Raw genomic sequence first — 17665 nt, 5'->3', positions numbered from 1 at the left:
AACATCGGTACTATGTTAAAATCAAAAAGGGGAAGCGAGATCTCTCTTTATCCCCCGAAATGTGGAGCGTACTGTGCGATCTAAAGGAAACAGTGTTGTTGTGTTGTCAATTTTTGGAAACCAGCTAAGAAAAAAAGAATGCCTCTATCCGAAGAACTCCAAGAATATTTAAGTTCACTTTATTTCGATCCCGAGAAACCGGGTGCGTTTAGGGGTCCTCTCCAGTTATGGCGCCAGGTGAAAAAAGAGAACAAATACAAAGTGGGTCTGATCAAAATAAGGCAATGGTTACAAAATCAGGATGTGTATTCGATGAACAAAGCTGTGCGTCGACGCTTTAAGAAAGCGCGAGTCTTCGCGGGTGGAATAAAAGATCAATATGACGCCGATTTAATGGATGTCGGATTTCACGCAAAAGAAAACGAAGATATTAAATATTTATTGGTGGTCATTGATGTGTTTACTCGATACACCTGGGTAGCTCCACTGAAAAATAAATCGAGTGCTAGTGTATTGAACGCTCTCAAGCGTTGCTTTAGAGAGATGGGCTTACCGCGCAAAGTCAGAACGGACTCGGGTAAGGAGTTCATGGCTCGACAAGTCCAAAAGTACTTGACCTCCGTCGGAGTTAAGCATTTCACGACTCAAGGCGAATCTAAAAGTAATTATGTAGAACGTGTGATCAGAACTTTGAGAAGTTTAATGCACAGATACATGAAAAAGAAGCGTTCGTTTAAATACGCTAAACAACTACAGCTGCTAGTGTCCAACTACAATTGCACACCTCATCGATCACTGGGTTTTAAAGCGCCCAATGACATTAATGAAGCAAATGAAGTCGACCAAATTATTTTGCAATATTTTAACTTTCCCCTTCGGCGTCAGAATAAAAAGTCAAGTAAGCAGAATAAAAAGAAAAAATCTTCTTTTCGTTTTAAGGTTGGTGATACTGTCCGCATATCACACTTAAAACATGCCTTTGAACGTGAGTTCATGGAGAAATTTACAGGCGAGGTGTTTAAAATACATTCCAGGTTCCTGAAACAAAACATTCCTATGTATAAACTACGAGATTTAAATGATGAAGACCTGACGGGTAGCTTTTATGAACCTGAACTTCAGAAAGTACAGAAACCCGAGAATGCTCTGTGGGAGGTGGAGAAGGTATTGCGTAAAAAACGACGAAATAAAAAGACGTATGTACTAGTTAAGTGGTTAAATTTTCCTCGGAGTTTTAATAGCTGGGTGCCCGAAAGCGACCTCAAGGAATTAAATTAGAATGGATTTTTACATGGTCATTTCGGATAAAGACTCCCTGAACTATTTTCCCAATAACGCTGCTCATGATTTCCGGGTTCACACACCAAACACGTCTCTACGAGGTCGATGGTATGTGGGGCTCTGCGAGTTAAGTCTCGACATGGAAAGGGAGTGTGAAATGCGAATATACAGTAATATTTGTACAGATACCCTCGTTGGAGGAGAGAAAAGACCTTTGTTAAAAAGATTGTTTCTGCAGAGTGAGAGGAATGACGTCGCCTTTTCGCGTATCATGTATATGCCTGTTGTCATTAAAGACTTTCATTCTATAAGAGTGTACATGGAGAGCTCAGTGCCACCGAAACCAAACGTGATTTTAGTGCTTCATTTTAAAAAATACCCCTTTATTTAGGCATGCGCTCTTCAAAAATTTATGTGGCAGACACGAAAAAGTGGTCTGACTTTTTTATGCGTTCCGCCACTACACCGATTTTACATAACTCATTACGACAGACTGGAGGAAACTTGGGAAATGGTAGCATTAAGACCACTACAATAGTACCCATTGATTCTGGTCACATTTCGCGAGGTGGGGAAAAACAACATTCGTCACCGGAAATTACCATTGTCTCGCCCACGCAACGCGATTTACAACAAGCCAAGTCGGAATTACGTCGCGTAAAGGCCAAGAAGAGGAAAAAAACGAGTAAAAAGCTAAAACATTCTGATAATTTCGACTACTGAAATGGAACCTGAAGAAGACGTCTCATCACAGCTGATGGCTAAAAAACGACAATTCGAGAAACCTCTGAGGGTTGTAAAGGCTACCGGAGTGTTGTTATTGCTGATGCCATTTTTCATTGTGTTCGGGATGACGATAGACATTTGGAATAACACACACGTCTCTCCCCTGGTTGTTAATGACACTAGAGCTTTTAACGCGACTCTCTGTGACTACTTAAAATCGTTTCCCCTATCTGACGCGGTGCATGTTAGCGTCTGCGTTTATCAGGGTTCGATCTTAATCGATTTTAGACGTTTTATGAACAATAGAGCAACGATCAAAGGTATACAATTAAACCCAGTGCAGTGGGAGTACCTTAAAAGAATTTGGCCTTACATCGATCAGAGTCTTGTACTTGCATCGAGACGTGATTTCTCTGAGAATAAAAAGAAACCCGCAAAACAGACTTCTCATACTTAGAACCAACATGACGAGCTTAGCTTACGCAGACTTCCAAGAGGGGTTGCCCAGGGAATTATTGCTGTTTAATTTGCCCCTGACACAAACAGCCGTGACTCGTAACTTTTACGTGGATTGTAGACCCGTGTCTCAGATAAGCGAAAACGGTCCCGTAGAATTTACTGTACCTGGAACTGGGGATTACCTAGACTTGAAAAAAAGTTTGTTGTTTATAAAAGCTCGTATCTTCAAGGCGGATGGTACCACTATCGGGGCGGATGAGAAAGTGGGTCCTGTGAATAATTTTTTGCACAGTCTCTTTAATCAGGTGGACATATCCTTAAACGGAAAACAGTTCCCGAGTAGCGGGGGCGCAACCTATGCTTATAAAGCTTACCTGCAGAATTTGTTGAATTACGGTGAGGAGGCTAAGCAATCCCAACTCCAGTGCAGCTTATTTTTTAAGGATGATGCGGGCTTCATGGATGTCACGGACCCCAACGGCGCTAATTCGGGGTTATATTCGCGAACCGCATTTTGTAAAGAAAGCTTATCTTTTGATTTAGAAGGGCCCATCTTAGAAGATGTGTGTCGACTTGATCGTTTTGTGCTGAATGGAGTGGACGTTAACATTAAACTCTATCGACAAAACCCATCCTTCTGTCTCATGTCCGCTGAGACTGACCCACACTACAAGGTCGTATTTGATGACGTCATTTTCCGGGCTTGCAGAGTGCAGGTGTCACCAGGTATCATCGTAGGGCACACAAAGACTTTAGAAATGACAACAGCCAAATATCCCCTAATTAACACAGACCTTAAAGTAGCCTCTATCGCCACCGGACAGACCCGGTTCATCTGGGATAACATTTATTTGACCCGCTGTCCCAGTAAAATCGTTCTCGGACTGGTTTCCACGGAGGCTCAGACAGGGAGTTATCTAAAAAACCCTTTTAATTTTCAAACATTTGGCGCTCGTCATGTCGGCGTATTTGTCAATAATGTGAGTGTCCCCGGGCAGCCTTACAAAATAGAAGAAAACTGTTACATCTCCGCTTACCGCAGTTTATTCGATATTGTTGACAAATCTCAAATCGATTCCGGGAACAACATTGACCGAGATGATTGGAAATATGGATACTGCCTTTACGGCTTTTCGTTACAACCTCAGTTTGGAAACACCGACACCCTCTCTTTGATGAATCAAGCAAGTGTTCGATTAGAACTGGCCTTCGATCAGGCACTTACAGAGACCGTTTCCTGCATTCTTTATGCAGAATTCCCCTCGTATTTTGAAATAGACAATACTAGAAATATAATTCTTAACTCTATATCATGAACGGACACCTCATTTTTGACCTTTGTCGTTTAGATTTTATTCTAGCTTCTCAGTTTGAAGGGGTATTTTCTCCGAATAATTTACCTTTAAATGTTGAACAATATCCCAGTGCTTATATTGTTAACACTACATTTTCTACTACACCTGGAGAACATTGGATAGCGCTTTATTTTAGTTCGCCCCAACACTGTTACGTATTTGATAGTTACGGTAGGGACCTGAGAAGTTTACCGTCTCAGATACATTCCTTCGCTGCTCACAATTCTTTGTTCTGTACATATAATACCCTCCAGATACAAGACGTAGCTAGTCAAACGTGTGGACTGTATTGTATATTATTCTTGCTGGTAATGAGTAGAATCTGTAATCTCTCTGTGTTTCAACGACTCTTTTGTAATGACTTGCAACAAAATGATTTTTTTGTGTACAGCATTGTTTATACATTATACAATCTTTGAGATATATATATCTTTCCCTCCTTTATGTAGCATAGTACAATAAATTCATAACACCTTGAGTCTGCGTGAGAGATTTTATTTCATATAAATGGTAAGAAAATATATATGTGCATTACAATAATTCTGATAGTCTCTGAACTTACACAAGAAAGTAAACGACACTATACAGTAAAAAATGTAGAACCAGAATTGCCCCCTCCCCTAAAAGTCTCTTTTTCAACAAAAAAGTTATTCTGACAATTTAGAAAGTTCAGTCTGAAAACACTTATCCTCTTTAGCGTCCCGGAGGTATTTCTCCCCGTCCGAGTCGTCACCGTTAATTGCGTTAAATTCCCGCAATATAATGTCTGACGGAATATTTTTCAGGCAGTCCTGGAGGTATATATCCCTCTTTTCCTCCCACGAAGATAAGCAGCCCATTTCCATGTGTTGTTTCTGGCTGGGATGATCCGTCAGGCATCCGTGGCAACGTTCCTTGGATTTACATGTAATCATCTTCCGCAGAATTTTCACGATGATGGATTTCATGCACTGATCCATCTGCTCGATGTCCTGATATGTTTCTTGGAATTTTTCCCATTCATTTTCGTTCAGTGCAATGCCAAATTTGGTAGGAAGGGCAGGGTCCACATGGAAATTGAAGACTCTAAAATCTACTATGATTACGTTGCTCTCGGGGAATCTCTTCGCTGTTACTCGCTTGTTTCCCTCCTCGTTTCTCTGTAAGTCCCAGGTTTTAGGCGGTATTGAGGAGTTCTCTCTCAGTTTCTTCACATGAACGTGAATTTCACTGATAATGTTTATTAGCAACAACCACTCGGCGTCGGAGAAGGATATTTTCTTTTCCGGATGGTCCACATTGTTCAGTCTTATTCTCTTCTCTTTCTGGTAGATGCCAGTGGTTAAGGTGATTCGCTCGCTCAGGAACATGTTAAGAGTAGTCTAATTACTCGAAATGAATAGAGTTAAGGTTTTAAATATTATCCAGTCTGTGATGTCATCAGTCAAAATGATGTCATCTATATCCAATCACAGTCCAGCTTAATTCCCGGTGGTGACGTCGACTCATTTTTCTCACGGCAATGTCCATTCTTCTAAAGAAATGTCTGGGCGTGAAAAATCGTTCCTCATCAAAATATTCTGAGAATATTTCTCGGAAGCAGTCAATAATATTACATCCCATATAACATGTAGACATCTCGTGCCATGGCACATCCAGGTCCTCGACTGTTTGTCCTCGGTCTGTCCAGACTCTGCATTTGATGGCCTCTTGTGTTATCCTTAAATTACGAGCGATTCTCGATAGCAGCTTTGGTCGTACATTTTGTGAAGATTTCTTCATGTAATAGTATACATCTTCGTAAATTTGTTGCTCTCTGTTGTACAAATTTAACTCCAGTGAGAAACTAGATAGATCCCGTAAGGGGAGAACTTCAGTAAACATACGATACATGGTCAGTAATATAAGTGCTGAATTATTATTTTTTCCTCTGGTTCTTTTATTCAGACCCTCAGTTATACTTTTCTGTATTCCCACGAACTCTTAAAGGAAGAGATTCTAAATTGATAGGAAAAACGTCTTTTGTATCTCGTAAGTCGACGTAACGTGTTCTCGGATAGATAACCATAACAATAACCATTTTCGCCCTTTCCGTTGCTTAAGTTGATGACCACATTTGATTACCTCCCTTCACCTATGGGGAGTCAATCTCTTTCTATACAAAATACATGTCTTACAATGATGTTTATTGTATTCATCCATCTCATTTATTGAATAATTTTCCGTATTCCCACGATCACCTAAAGGAAGATTTTCTTTAATTAATAGGAGTCTTTTATATCTTACAGTTGCTTAATATATCGTTGGAACATTTACCGTGACAATAAGTGGATCGTCATTTTGTCTAGAATTGTTAAACCTATTTAATTACCTGTCGGATGTGAGCTAACTGTATTCGTCATATAAGGATCATTCATACTCATTAACTTGACTACCCCGCATATAATGATCGTACACTGCTGTTTCGTATATGACCTTTATCAAAAATCTATGACAATAACTTCTTCTTACCTTATATTTATTTCTTAAATCTTTTTACCTACCAGATGTGAAATTCATTTTCTTTTACAAATACACAGATTGTAGAGGGATGATCATCAGATCATCAATTTTCTTTATTAAAATAATGCATTTATTTCTAATTAGACGCATAATAATTAAATGATGCATTTTTATTCAGACGCTACTATTTCTTATATACCAATAGCTGAATCGTGTTTATACATGAAACGTCTTCTTCTTAATTGATTGCATATTAAATCCTAGTCATTTTCGACTAAAAACAATCTCAAGTGAGAGTATAATAAAGTGATTCTGACAGAGGTTAAATTGTTTTCTTAAATACCATTACATTAAAACCACTCTAACTATAAGGTTGTTAATTATACCGTGAACATAAATACCCTACCTCTTAACCATTGAACCCTGCTGTGTTCTTACCAAAATCGATAACGTTTGTTAATCCACGTTTAATGACTGTATATTCTCTCCAAAATTGGGCGTGAAATCGTTTTCTTATATATTCTTACCAGAAACCGGGTGTATAATCGTTTTCTTATATATCCTTACCAGAAACCGGGTGTATAATCGTTTTCTTATATATTCTTACCAAAAACCGGGCGTATAGCCGAAACCGGGCGTATAAACCGGGCGCGAAAAACACACATATTTACTACTTATCTTTTCTAAAGCAATGGACGATTGTAAACGGTAGTACATTAAATAGAGATATTTCTTCACTTATGTACGTATGTTTACGTTTTTAGAAATGGAAAACAGTATTTTAAACTAACGCAATCAACATAATAAAGAGCATTACGAAATCGCTCGGTATTTAATTATTTGTTCATTTTATTTACAACTCTCCAAAATTCTCATGAATTTACCGATGTACATACGGTTAGCAATATGATTTTTAACAGATTATTATTTAATTAATGCACAGTGTAAGCTAAATATTAAAGATAAACGTGTGATTGAATTAGGGTAAACACACGCTAATAATAGACGCTATTGTTTGTAGGTCACAGGTAACCGTCTTCAAACTGACTGCATGGCCAATGTTTTTACAACAATTAACACGAATGCAAGCGAAGTGTGAAGAAGTCGTTTTTTGAAAAATTACCGTCCGGATAAACGAGTCATTTTTCAATGAACTATTACGTTTTTGTAGTAGAAATTGACCGTCCGGATACGGAACGCGAATTTCCGGATTAATGAGACAAAATAACGTGGAAAAAATCGGTTCCCAAAAAATATCGTCCGGATGGTGAAGCGTCCGAATAAATGGCGTCCGGATAAACGCGGCGCCACTGTATATAAAAAGAGTTTACAATAGGTACATGTACTCCCCAACCTGGGAGTGTGTAAGATATGAAAGCTAATCGTTATGATTTTCAGGTTAATAATGAAGTAATAAAAATTGAAAAGTTGTCCAACTAGTAAAAATTGTTTTGAATATATTACAGCATATATGACACAAGGATAATTTTTTCTACATTTTGCCCCGCGCCGTGCAGCATAGCCTACTCTAAATCATGGGCATTATCACGTGAAAAAGATCCAGGGTATCAGCACGTGGTTCATCTAAAAAAATCTGAATTTAAATAGGCATACATCTTAGTTTTGAAGACAATAAATTCTTATCATTTATCATTGACTTAATTACATCGATGAATGAATTTGATGAGCAAATGCACTGAAATTTCTATTTATTTTATTTTTTTTAATTATTTAAAAATGATCACTCTTTCAGCTTTGAATATCTTGTGCTTTCCTTTCATGGATGCTTTTAAAATTGTGAAAGTACTTTTTGAGAGGCTAAATTTTGTTTGCGGTCGATTTGATGCTTTGCATCAATTTTACTTGTTCATTGGTTGAAATGCTGTTCACGGCAAGGGAGATAATTTTCTGATGATCTAATTTTATGTGCGACTTAACAATTTTTCAAGATTTTTCAATCGAAAAAAAATATATTACAAAACGAAAAGTGGAGATTGACAGTAATTAATTCGAAATAACATGCTAGTTTGTTTTTTTTAATAGAAATTACCCTCCCAAAAAACCGCTTCTATATTTTCATTGATAACAGAGTTAATCTTTATTGCATTCAAGCTTTACAGCTTGTACGTATTCTTTTTACCTTTGTTATCGGCCGATCTATTTGTGCTTGTGTTAGAATGTGCACGCGGGGAAATGAGACGTTATTTTTTTAATGCTTCGTTGGAATAATTCCTTATTGATAACAAACATAAAAGTTACGAATAAAAGTCTTAAGAATGTGCTTAAAACTAAGTTTAAATAGTAAATAGTTGTTATTATGTTTCAATTTGTTTTTCATTTCTCGTCAGATATTTATTTATTTAATGATCTTACAAAAAGTTGTTTCATGAACTGCTCCCTAACATGGGTACGCGTAAGATATAAAAGGAAAACGTATTGAGTTTCCGGATATGAATTACAGTGCCTAAAATAATTAATAAATTGGAATAACAACTGAATTTTGTTTTGAATTTACACTGCAGTTGCAAGTAACACAATGAAATTTTTTCAGCACTTCACATGCATAGCTATCACAACACTGATTGGCATTACAAAGGTGACAAAAATCCAGGGTACATGTATCAGCGCGTGAACCTTGTGTCCTTTTTTCTCAGCATTCAAACATTCATAATCAATTACTTTAGATATTTGTTGCATTTGTGCTGGAATCAAATCATTTGATGATAATACATTCCTGCAGAAATATACCACCATGTAGTCTATCCTTTATTGTAGTGATTTTCATATTAATGAATATATTTTTATTTGCATAAATATTTAACAATTGATCACTGAAAACTAGTGTAAAGAATGCACAGAAAAGTAAAGCAAACGTAAAAATGTATCATATACTTTTTCCATTTGGATTTTTTCTTTGGACACTTTCTTGTGGAAATTCTTCAAAATGAAATATATTTTTGCGGCCGATTTGAAGCTTTGCATCAATTTAACTTGTTTTGCACTGTCGTTCTAATCTCGGCCGCACAGTCACTTGGCCTACCTCGGCCGATTCGTACCTCATCTACATATCACAAAGGTGACGGAATCAGCCGAGGTTTTCCGAATGATCTCGACAGCAGAGTCGAAGTTTACGGAGACAGCCGAGCGAAACACCGAAACACGACAAAGGGCGAAAATGGCGCCGTTTCTAAAGTTGAAGTAATTAAGCATATTCATGCAAGCATGTATTAATTTATAATTATGTATTCATTTTGTTTTAATAAAGGGGACCAGTAAAACTTTTGGTGGGCCAGTAAAATTTGAAAGTTCACTGGTCCGACTGGCCAGCAAGTTTGAAAAGTTTTCATGAAGACTGTTCAAGTGTTACAGGTGAAATGCGTTTTGCAACAAGACTGGGCTGTATTATATTTTTATTATTATTATTATTTATTTTGGTTCATTTTTGTTTTGTGTTTTTTTTTTTTTGGTTGTTCTATTTTTATAATTTATTTTACCTTTATCATAACTTGCATTTTTGTGTCTCAATGGAATTACGTTCCAAGAACCATACCATCACTAAACCTAACTTAAAATAAAACACGAAAGAAATAAGTAAAAGTCATGTAATTAATAAGATCATAAAGGTCCATTTTCTCTACATAGCCGTTTTCCGGCCAACGATGAAATGTGATCTTATGTAAGTTCATTCCGTCTCTTTCATGATTTTGGTATTTATTTTTCAATATCGAACACGTTTGTCACGTGACAAAAAGATAAAAATGGCAGTCAAATAAAACAAATGAGGGTACAAGTCTATTCATATCATGTTTATATAGATGTTCTTTGAAGAAATAGGCAAATTATTTATAAATGTAGATAACAAACACTGTCTAAAATAAGTTAAATAACATATCTTAAAAACGTATCAACTAAAGATTAAATTAATTTTTATGACAAAAATTACGCTGCATTTACATTTTACATATTTTGAATGTATGTCTTTGAAAAAATGCACACCTTTGGCTTATGACGTTAATATTTATTTTGATTAATTAATTCATTAAAGTTTAAATAATTTTTTTTATCCTTTTCATAGATGTGCACCGTATTTTCTTATAATACGCACGTAATAGAAATGAGGCATCAAAGATTGGACTATGAAAAGAAGTGCACATAAAAGGGGTCTTATTTGAGTGTTTGTGACTGAATAAACTACATGTACTCGTATATGTTAAAGAAAATTAACAAATTTTATATGTACAATGAATAAACAAACCACATTGACATATGGAATGAAATATTAATATAATTTTCTGTGGACTTATTATACGAGCACTCAGTGTATAAAACGCAAAACGGTTAAAAGCGAACAGCCAGCTTTTCTTGCAATTGTCGTTAAAATAAAGTGAAAAAAAGTTCTTATCTAGATGTCATAATAACCTTTAACCAAATACATAAGTTGGTAGTCACTTTTTTTATAATCAAGAAGTTCGCATGCAAAGTTAGGTTTTGTTTAATGGTGGTATGACAATTGCAGAAGTTGCCAAACACACCCACCCTCTTACTTTTTCTATTGCCCTAATGCCAATACGTACCAATGTACATCTCTTTTATTACCCTTTATGAAGTACTAACAAACAAACAACATTTATCATTAAGTTAGATCATTAACCCGATGATTCATGCGTTTTTAAGGGAAAAGATATTTTTGAAATTTTGAACTCATTGTAGTCCGCAAAACGGCCTTATAGAGAATGCATGATCCTTTGCTAAAAATAGAGAACTTGCACATATGCATTATTGCCAAGTTATTCAAAAATGTTTTCACTTCTAAAAACATTGGCTTCAGTGTCCAGACACGAAGCATAGGTTTTTCAAAGTGGGAAGTGGGGGGGGGGGGGCAGTTGCTGTACATTACACATGGATATTTGATAAATACGTTTCTGTTTACCGTCACTATAGTGCTGTCTTTCTTCCATTATTGCTCAAAAATATTATATTAGTGTAGAATTTATTAGTATTGAAAAATGTTATGTTAATATTTGTTGTGGTGTTGTATTTAGAGAATAAAACAATGGGGACTTTGCATCAAAATAATTACATGTATTACGTATAATTAAAAATGCAAAACCTTTGAACATATTTAATCAGAATCTCTCTCTCACTCTCACTCTCTTTCTCTCTCTCTCTCCCCAGGTGACTTTGTCTGAATTTCATGTCGATTTCGTTGTCTTTTCAATTCTGTAAAGAAAATTAATTTAATTAATTAGCTAAAGATCAATTGAAGAGTAATAACTCAAGAAAATGTTTTTTTTTTTTTTTTTTTTTTGTTTTACAGAAAATGGCATGCTGTAGTAAGTATAGCATTTTTCATATACTTGGAGAGAAAATTAAAAGAAAAATATGAATTCAAAGGAGAAGTTAAGACTAAAAACATTTTATCTAAATTACAGTATATTTATTTCCTTTCATTAGAAAATGACCAGCCAGAAATTCGACTTGTTCTTCTCGGTAAAACTGGTAGTGGAAAGAGTGCCACTGGGAATACCATCGTAAACGAAGACAAGAAATTTAAGACAGGTCTTGGTGGTCGCTCAGTAACCAAAACATGTCAATTTCACATTGTGAGCAGATTTGGTAGATATGTCGTTGTTGTGGACACACCTGGTGTATTTGATACCGATACTCCGAATAATAGCGTTATGACAGAATTGAGAAAGTGCATCTTGCTTTCTGCCCCCGGTCCCCATGCGATCATTCTCGTAATAAATGTTCGCAGCAGATTCACATTAGAAGAAAACGAAACCGTAGAAAGGTTTGTTAGCCACTTTGGAAAGAAAATATACAGATATTTCATCGTTCTTTTCACTGGGAAGGATGATCTTATCAACAATGAAAAAAGTGAAGAAGAATACCTGAACGAAGTTCCAGATAACCTTCAGGAAATCTTAAGCCGTTGCGGAAATAGGTGCATATTTTTCAACAACAAAGCAACTGCAAAAGAGAAAAATCAACAAGTTAGATGTTTGCTAGATATGGTAGATGAAAATGTAGCCGCAAACACAGGTTCGTTCTATGAGGATGCAATTTACAAGAAGGGCGAAGAGGTGATAAACAGGATGATACAAGCTCGGAAAACAAAATATCGGAGTGAAGACGTCACAGAAGCGTACCTTCGCAATACGATCAGAAAAGACGTGGGGAACGAGGATGTTGAAACAATGAAAACTTTATTTAAATTTGCTGCATCACTTGGGGCGCTTTTTGTGGGTTTTGCGATGTTAAAAAAACTTGGCTTTAGGTAAAAGGATTAACTCAATAAAGAGAAATGATCAATATCTGAACGTGGAGGCTTAAAACAATTCATTCTGTTAAACGAACTCATGGAGTATCGATATTGATATTTGTTTAAAAATTAACTGTAGTTTACAAAAGTAAAATATATTTACAGTTATAATTATATACATGTACAGTTCTTTGAGGATAAATACTAGTAACACAAACAAAAAATAATAATAATGTTGTTGTTTTTTTTGTTTGTTTGTTTGTTGTTTTATAAAGAAATGACGTAAATAATAAATTACTAATATTAAAAGAAATCGTACTAGGTTTTCTTCGATCAGTGCTGAAATATGCGACTTGGTGAGGTGACATTCTCTCTTAACTTCTTTTAATTATTTTGCATGCACTTTATAAAGTTATATCAAGAATAGATCTTTCATTATTCAGGCTATCTTTATAAAGAAAATTAATTAGCCATATTACTGATTTCTGAAAAAAATATACTTTACATTGAAACTATGATACTTTGACACTTTACTATTGCTCTTGATGTACTTACTCTTGCAAGTGGACTATTCTGGAAGAAGCTCAGAAAGCTTCACGTCCTTTCTTAATATAAGGTCATCAAAGTCACTCATGTGACCTATTGCTGTTTTTGTCCGTTAATAATTAAACATTTTCAACTTCTGATGAACCAATTTTGGTATAAAGCATCTATGGACAAAGAAGAACAAAAAATTCTAATTCCCCCCCGGGGGTGAGGGGGGCAAGATTATCAAAATTAATCATAATGCAATCTTCAAAAAATCTACTTTACTCCTGGACATTAAACAGTCAATCTGGTGGCATAATTATGATAAGCATTGAGCCCTATATTAAAATTCATGGTCCCAAGGCCAGGGTTCTGATATTAGGGTGGGACTTTATAGATCATATAATGAGAATGCATAAATTCCTGAAGACTCTTCTCTGTTCCTGAGTACCGTTATTAAGCAAGCAAACCAAATTCATGGTAATGATGAGCTAGAGTGCTTAGTGTAAAATTCATGACCCTAGCCGGGCCAGGTGTTCTGATGTTAGTGACTCTAATAGATTGTATAGAGAAAATGCATATATTCTTTAAAATCTCTGCTCCACAGTATTTAGCAGACAAACCAATTGCCTGATTATGACGAGCAAGAGTGCATCATCTAAAATTGTATTTATTGTCACTGGGTCAGGGGTCCTTGTCTGAGATTGGGGCTCTATTATGAGATTGGGGCACTAATATGAACACGTATGGACTCTGCTTTAAGAGATGTTTTTCTCCCTTGTGATTCACCTATGATGTAATTGATTGGAATTGAATAAAAGAATTAAACCAGAAATTTTTAGTATGCATGTATAATACAAAAAGTACTCATAGTTTTTGATGGTCAGGTTGACCTGTAAATAATAGAATTTGAATAAAAATTAGACAAAATACTTAAATTTGTATATTAAATTTAGTTCAAATATATATAGAGGCAAATGTTATTGGGATTGTGTTTGGTTTTCCATGTTAAAAACTGATATGATAGACTGTTGTTAGCACTGGCATATACAGGCAAGTCAATAGATCTACTTTCAAAATTGTTGATCCCTGGTCATCCCATTTGTCTTTTTGTTAGCAACATGTCTTCATCCAATTGTCAATTTTGTTTTAATATACGCAGTGTAATTATTAAATTGCCTTTACATGAACTCTTTATACAACGTTAAATTTTATTCAGGTACCTCTTGGTTTAGTTTGAAAATAATCGTATTTTCAAAATTCTGTTCTAGTTGTAATAAAGTAAGAAATAATATTTGGATAATCAGCATATTTTACTCAGATGGCAAACATTTCCACTGATATCAATGAAGAAACCTTCTATTGTACATTGTACACTTATGATTGTAGTGCTAATCATTTTCAAAAAAATAAAAGAAAGAAAAAAAAAGTTCAATTGAGGGGGTGGAGTAGGGTTAAACTTGTAAACCACACTTTTTGGAGACCAACATTATTTTGATTGGGATGAGCTAATAGCTGTAACTAGAAGGCGCTTAGATACTTAATCCGGAAAACTCCCTCAAGACTCATGCATTCATACAATTTATATTAAGTAATAAACAAAAATACCACATAAATTCATTTACAATGTATATACAAAAAAACACTTATGTGCTCTTAAATACTGACACTAATGGATGTACCTGAAGCACAATTGCAGCTTTGTTCTGCAGCTAGTCAAATAATAAAGAAAATGCTTGTTGTAGAGCATTTATTACAAATGCCAAATGAAATAACAGTTTTTACAATTGTAGAATGCAGCAGAAGATGGGAACCAAAAAATATCCCCAGAGACAATGAACTTAAAGAGAAGGGTTCCTCAAAAATGTGCTTCAATTACTTGATGTATACAGCATGAGTATGATGTAAATACTTACAAAGCTATTCAATATAGGGATCAATAGAATTCTTAAAAAGGAATAATGAATGATTCAATTTCCAATATTAATAATTCAAAGATTGTTGATAAAAATGTATCTTATTTGGATTTTACACAATTATTATTATGCAGACATGCAACTTATTTATGTCAACATGCAAGATAATTATGTAGACATGCAACTTATTTATGTTAACATGCAAGATAATTATGTAGACATGTAACATTTAAGTCAGCATGCAAGATAATAATATTAAGATGCGAGTTAATTATGTCAACATGCGATATGTATTTTGACATGCAACTTATTATCTTGCATGTTGATATAAATATCTTGCATGCTAAAATATAACTCGCATGTTGACATAAATAAGTTGCATGTTGACATAAATAAGTCGCATGTTTAAAACATAAATAAATTCCATGTTAACATAACATAAATAAGTCGTATGTGTACATAATTATGTTGCATGTTAACATAAATAAGTCGCATGTTGACATAAATATCTTGCATGTTATTAATGCAAGTTATCTTGCATGTTAACATAAGTAAGTTTACCAAAATGAAATTGGATTCTCAAAAAAGATTGGTAACTTGCACGTCAACATGATTATTTTGCATGTTGACATAATTATCTTGCATGTTGACATACTTTTCTCGCATGTTAACATAATTTATCTTGCATGTAGGGGGCAGAAATATACCATACCCCTTTAATGCAGTTGGTCTTTTATTAACCTTGAAAGAAACCAATTTAACCTGTCTGTAAACTTTTTTGTGTAAACAAACTACATGCTGTGTTTTGGAGAGTTGCAAAAGATGGATGGGTATGATCTTTCTTGAAAGAAAGTCTGATGAAATATTGAACATTCCTGGAATGTGCTCTGCCGAAAACAGAATTTTGTTTATCATTAGTGCCTAACTAATCTTCTCACCAAAATCATAATTTTTGAATCTTTCGATGTTTGTGAGTTTACAACAGCTGGATTATTAGAATGGAATATAATACATAAATTCTTTAAATTAGAACCCGATAATTCAATGGATGAAACAATTGGGAATAATTCCTTGAGGGTAATATTGTTTCTGGCCAAGACCCACAGAACCATTTCTTTTCAAACACAACTCCAAACCATATATAACTGGCTGCATCAGTGTATACAGACAGGACAAAAATACGAGGGTCGTTCAATAGATAATGCAAAAGGTCATCTAAAAATAGGAAAAGCATGTAAAGCTGATTTTAATACTTTCAATCCCTCAAAGCATTCCCTGTTAACATTTACACATGTCTAAAGTCTTTGTACCCATGACCAGAAAAGCTCAGCATACTCATCTTTAGGGATGCCCCGAAGACACTGATGAATAGCACTTTCCATGATATACCTGAAATTGTAAAATCTTCCTTTGATTGCTTTCATATGTTTTTGGTAGAAAAAGATCTTACAATGGCTGAGATCTAGCTAATATGGGGAATGCCCAAGCTCTGTAAATTTTCCTTTCTTCAAAATTTTATTTCTCTATGCTTATTTGCAGCAGCGTTTTCAGGTGCAGAAAAAAACTCCGGGGACCGGTATTTGGGCTTGCTTAGCGGGAAATCTGCTTAACTTTCCTGAGTGAAATTTTAACATAAAATTTACCATTGATAGTCCTTCCTTTGGCTGTATATCCATGTTTTACTGCACCTCTTGTATAAAAAGAAAACTAATGAAACATATTTGGAGCCTTGCTTCTCTTGCAATGATAGGATGACAGCTTTCTCTTTGATTCCACATTTTATTCTTGATCTTCCTTTTAGGCTATAAAAAGTACACCAATGTTTCGTCATCTCTCACTCAAGTTTATCAAATCTTCTTTTTGTAAAAATGTTTATTTTTAAATAGATCATTGTTACATTTAACGTGTGTTTTCTCTTATAAACATTTGTAAAGAAATAAGGCACCTATCTGATAGAATTATTGTAAGATTTATTTCATTTGTCAGAACTCTATAAACTGTTATGACGATGAAATGTTTTGTGTTTTAGCAAAGTCTATCAATGGAAATTTGGCATTTTCAGATTATCATGTTGCTCACAGCATCCATATTTTGTGGTGCCCCTACAGATTTCGATCGACCACTGTAACTGCCATCTTTTAATTGTACTTTTTTCTTTTAAATTTCCGAATTCATCTAAAAACTATACAACGTGAAAGACTAGTCTTTTCACATATCAAAATCATATCTTTAATATGGGTTATTCAGTTATTTTTGTAATGAAATCATATACGCCCTCTTTTTCATCTTCTTGGCAGAGATCATCTTTAAACGGTTTTCAGCTCAGTGTAGTGACCATGCTTACTTTAAAAGTTAATTCCTTTGCGACAACAATAGGAAAAAGCATGGGATTTTCTGTGATTAGGAGTTCTTTAATAGAAGTTTTTAACTGTTAAAAAATAGAATTAAATACTTCTACATTTATTATGATAAACTGTATGTTGCATTACTTATTGAATGACCCTTATAACTTCATCTAGACCTGATAAAATGTTAAGGATGCTTGAATTAATTATAAATTCAGTAATACATTTTATATTTTAATTTATTTCTTTTAGATCTAAGACGGATCACTCTATCTACATAAAAATACCTTAGGATTAGAACTCTTGGAT

At 34.8% G+C, this 17665-nt stretch overlaps 3 protein-coding genes across 4 annotated transcripts in view; all 3 read left to right on the top strand.

The window, feature by feature from the left end:
- The window catches only part of LOC133183899 (GTPase IMAP family member 4-like), a 28477-nt gene extending 15663 nt beyond the window's left edge, over positions 1-12814 (top strand). Inside the window, exons 1-3 of one of the 2 annotated variants that reach the window (XM_061318789.1) lie at positions 9558-9671; positions 11620-11635; positions 11757-12814. In XM_061318789.1, the coding sequence (XP_061174773.1) occupies positions 9648-9671; positions 11620-11635; positions 11757-12586 (870 nt within the window). In that variant the 5' untranslated portion in view covers positions 9558-9647 and the 3' untranslated portion in view covers positions 12587-12814. Of the gene's footprint in view, positions 1-9557; positions 9672-11619; positions 11636-11756 lie in introns of those variants that run through there. The other variant, XM_061318790.1, reaches the window with a different exon arrangement.
- Positions 139-1278, top strand: LOC133182835 (uncharacterized). Its single transcript, XM_061317680.1, has one exon. The coding sequence runs from the start codon at positions 139-141 to the stop codon at positions 1276-1278; it is 1140 nt and encodes a 379-aa protein (XP_061173664.1).
- LOC133182834 (uncharacterized protein F54H12.2-like) lies at positions 2472-3782 on the top strand. The gene has a single exon (XM_061317679.1). The coding sequence runs from the start codon at positions 2472-2474 to the stop codon at positions 3780-3782; it is 1311 nt and encodes a 436-aa protein (XP_061173663.1).
- Positions 12815-17665: the final 4851 nt, after the last annotated feature.

This window comes from Saccostrea echinata, unplaced genomic scaffold, assembly GCF_033153115.1.
Source record: "Saccostrea echinata isolate AGI-Se365-2 ecotype Australia unplaced genomic scaffold, CSIRO_AGI_Sech_v1 ptg000009l, whole genome shotgun sequence".
NCBI classification, from domain to species: Eukaryota; Metazoa; Mollusca; class Bivalvia; order Ostreida; family Ostreidae; genus Saccostrea; species Saccostrea echinata.
Note: the sequence above shows the minus strand (reverse complement) of the source record. Positions and strands in the feature narration are given on the sequence as shown.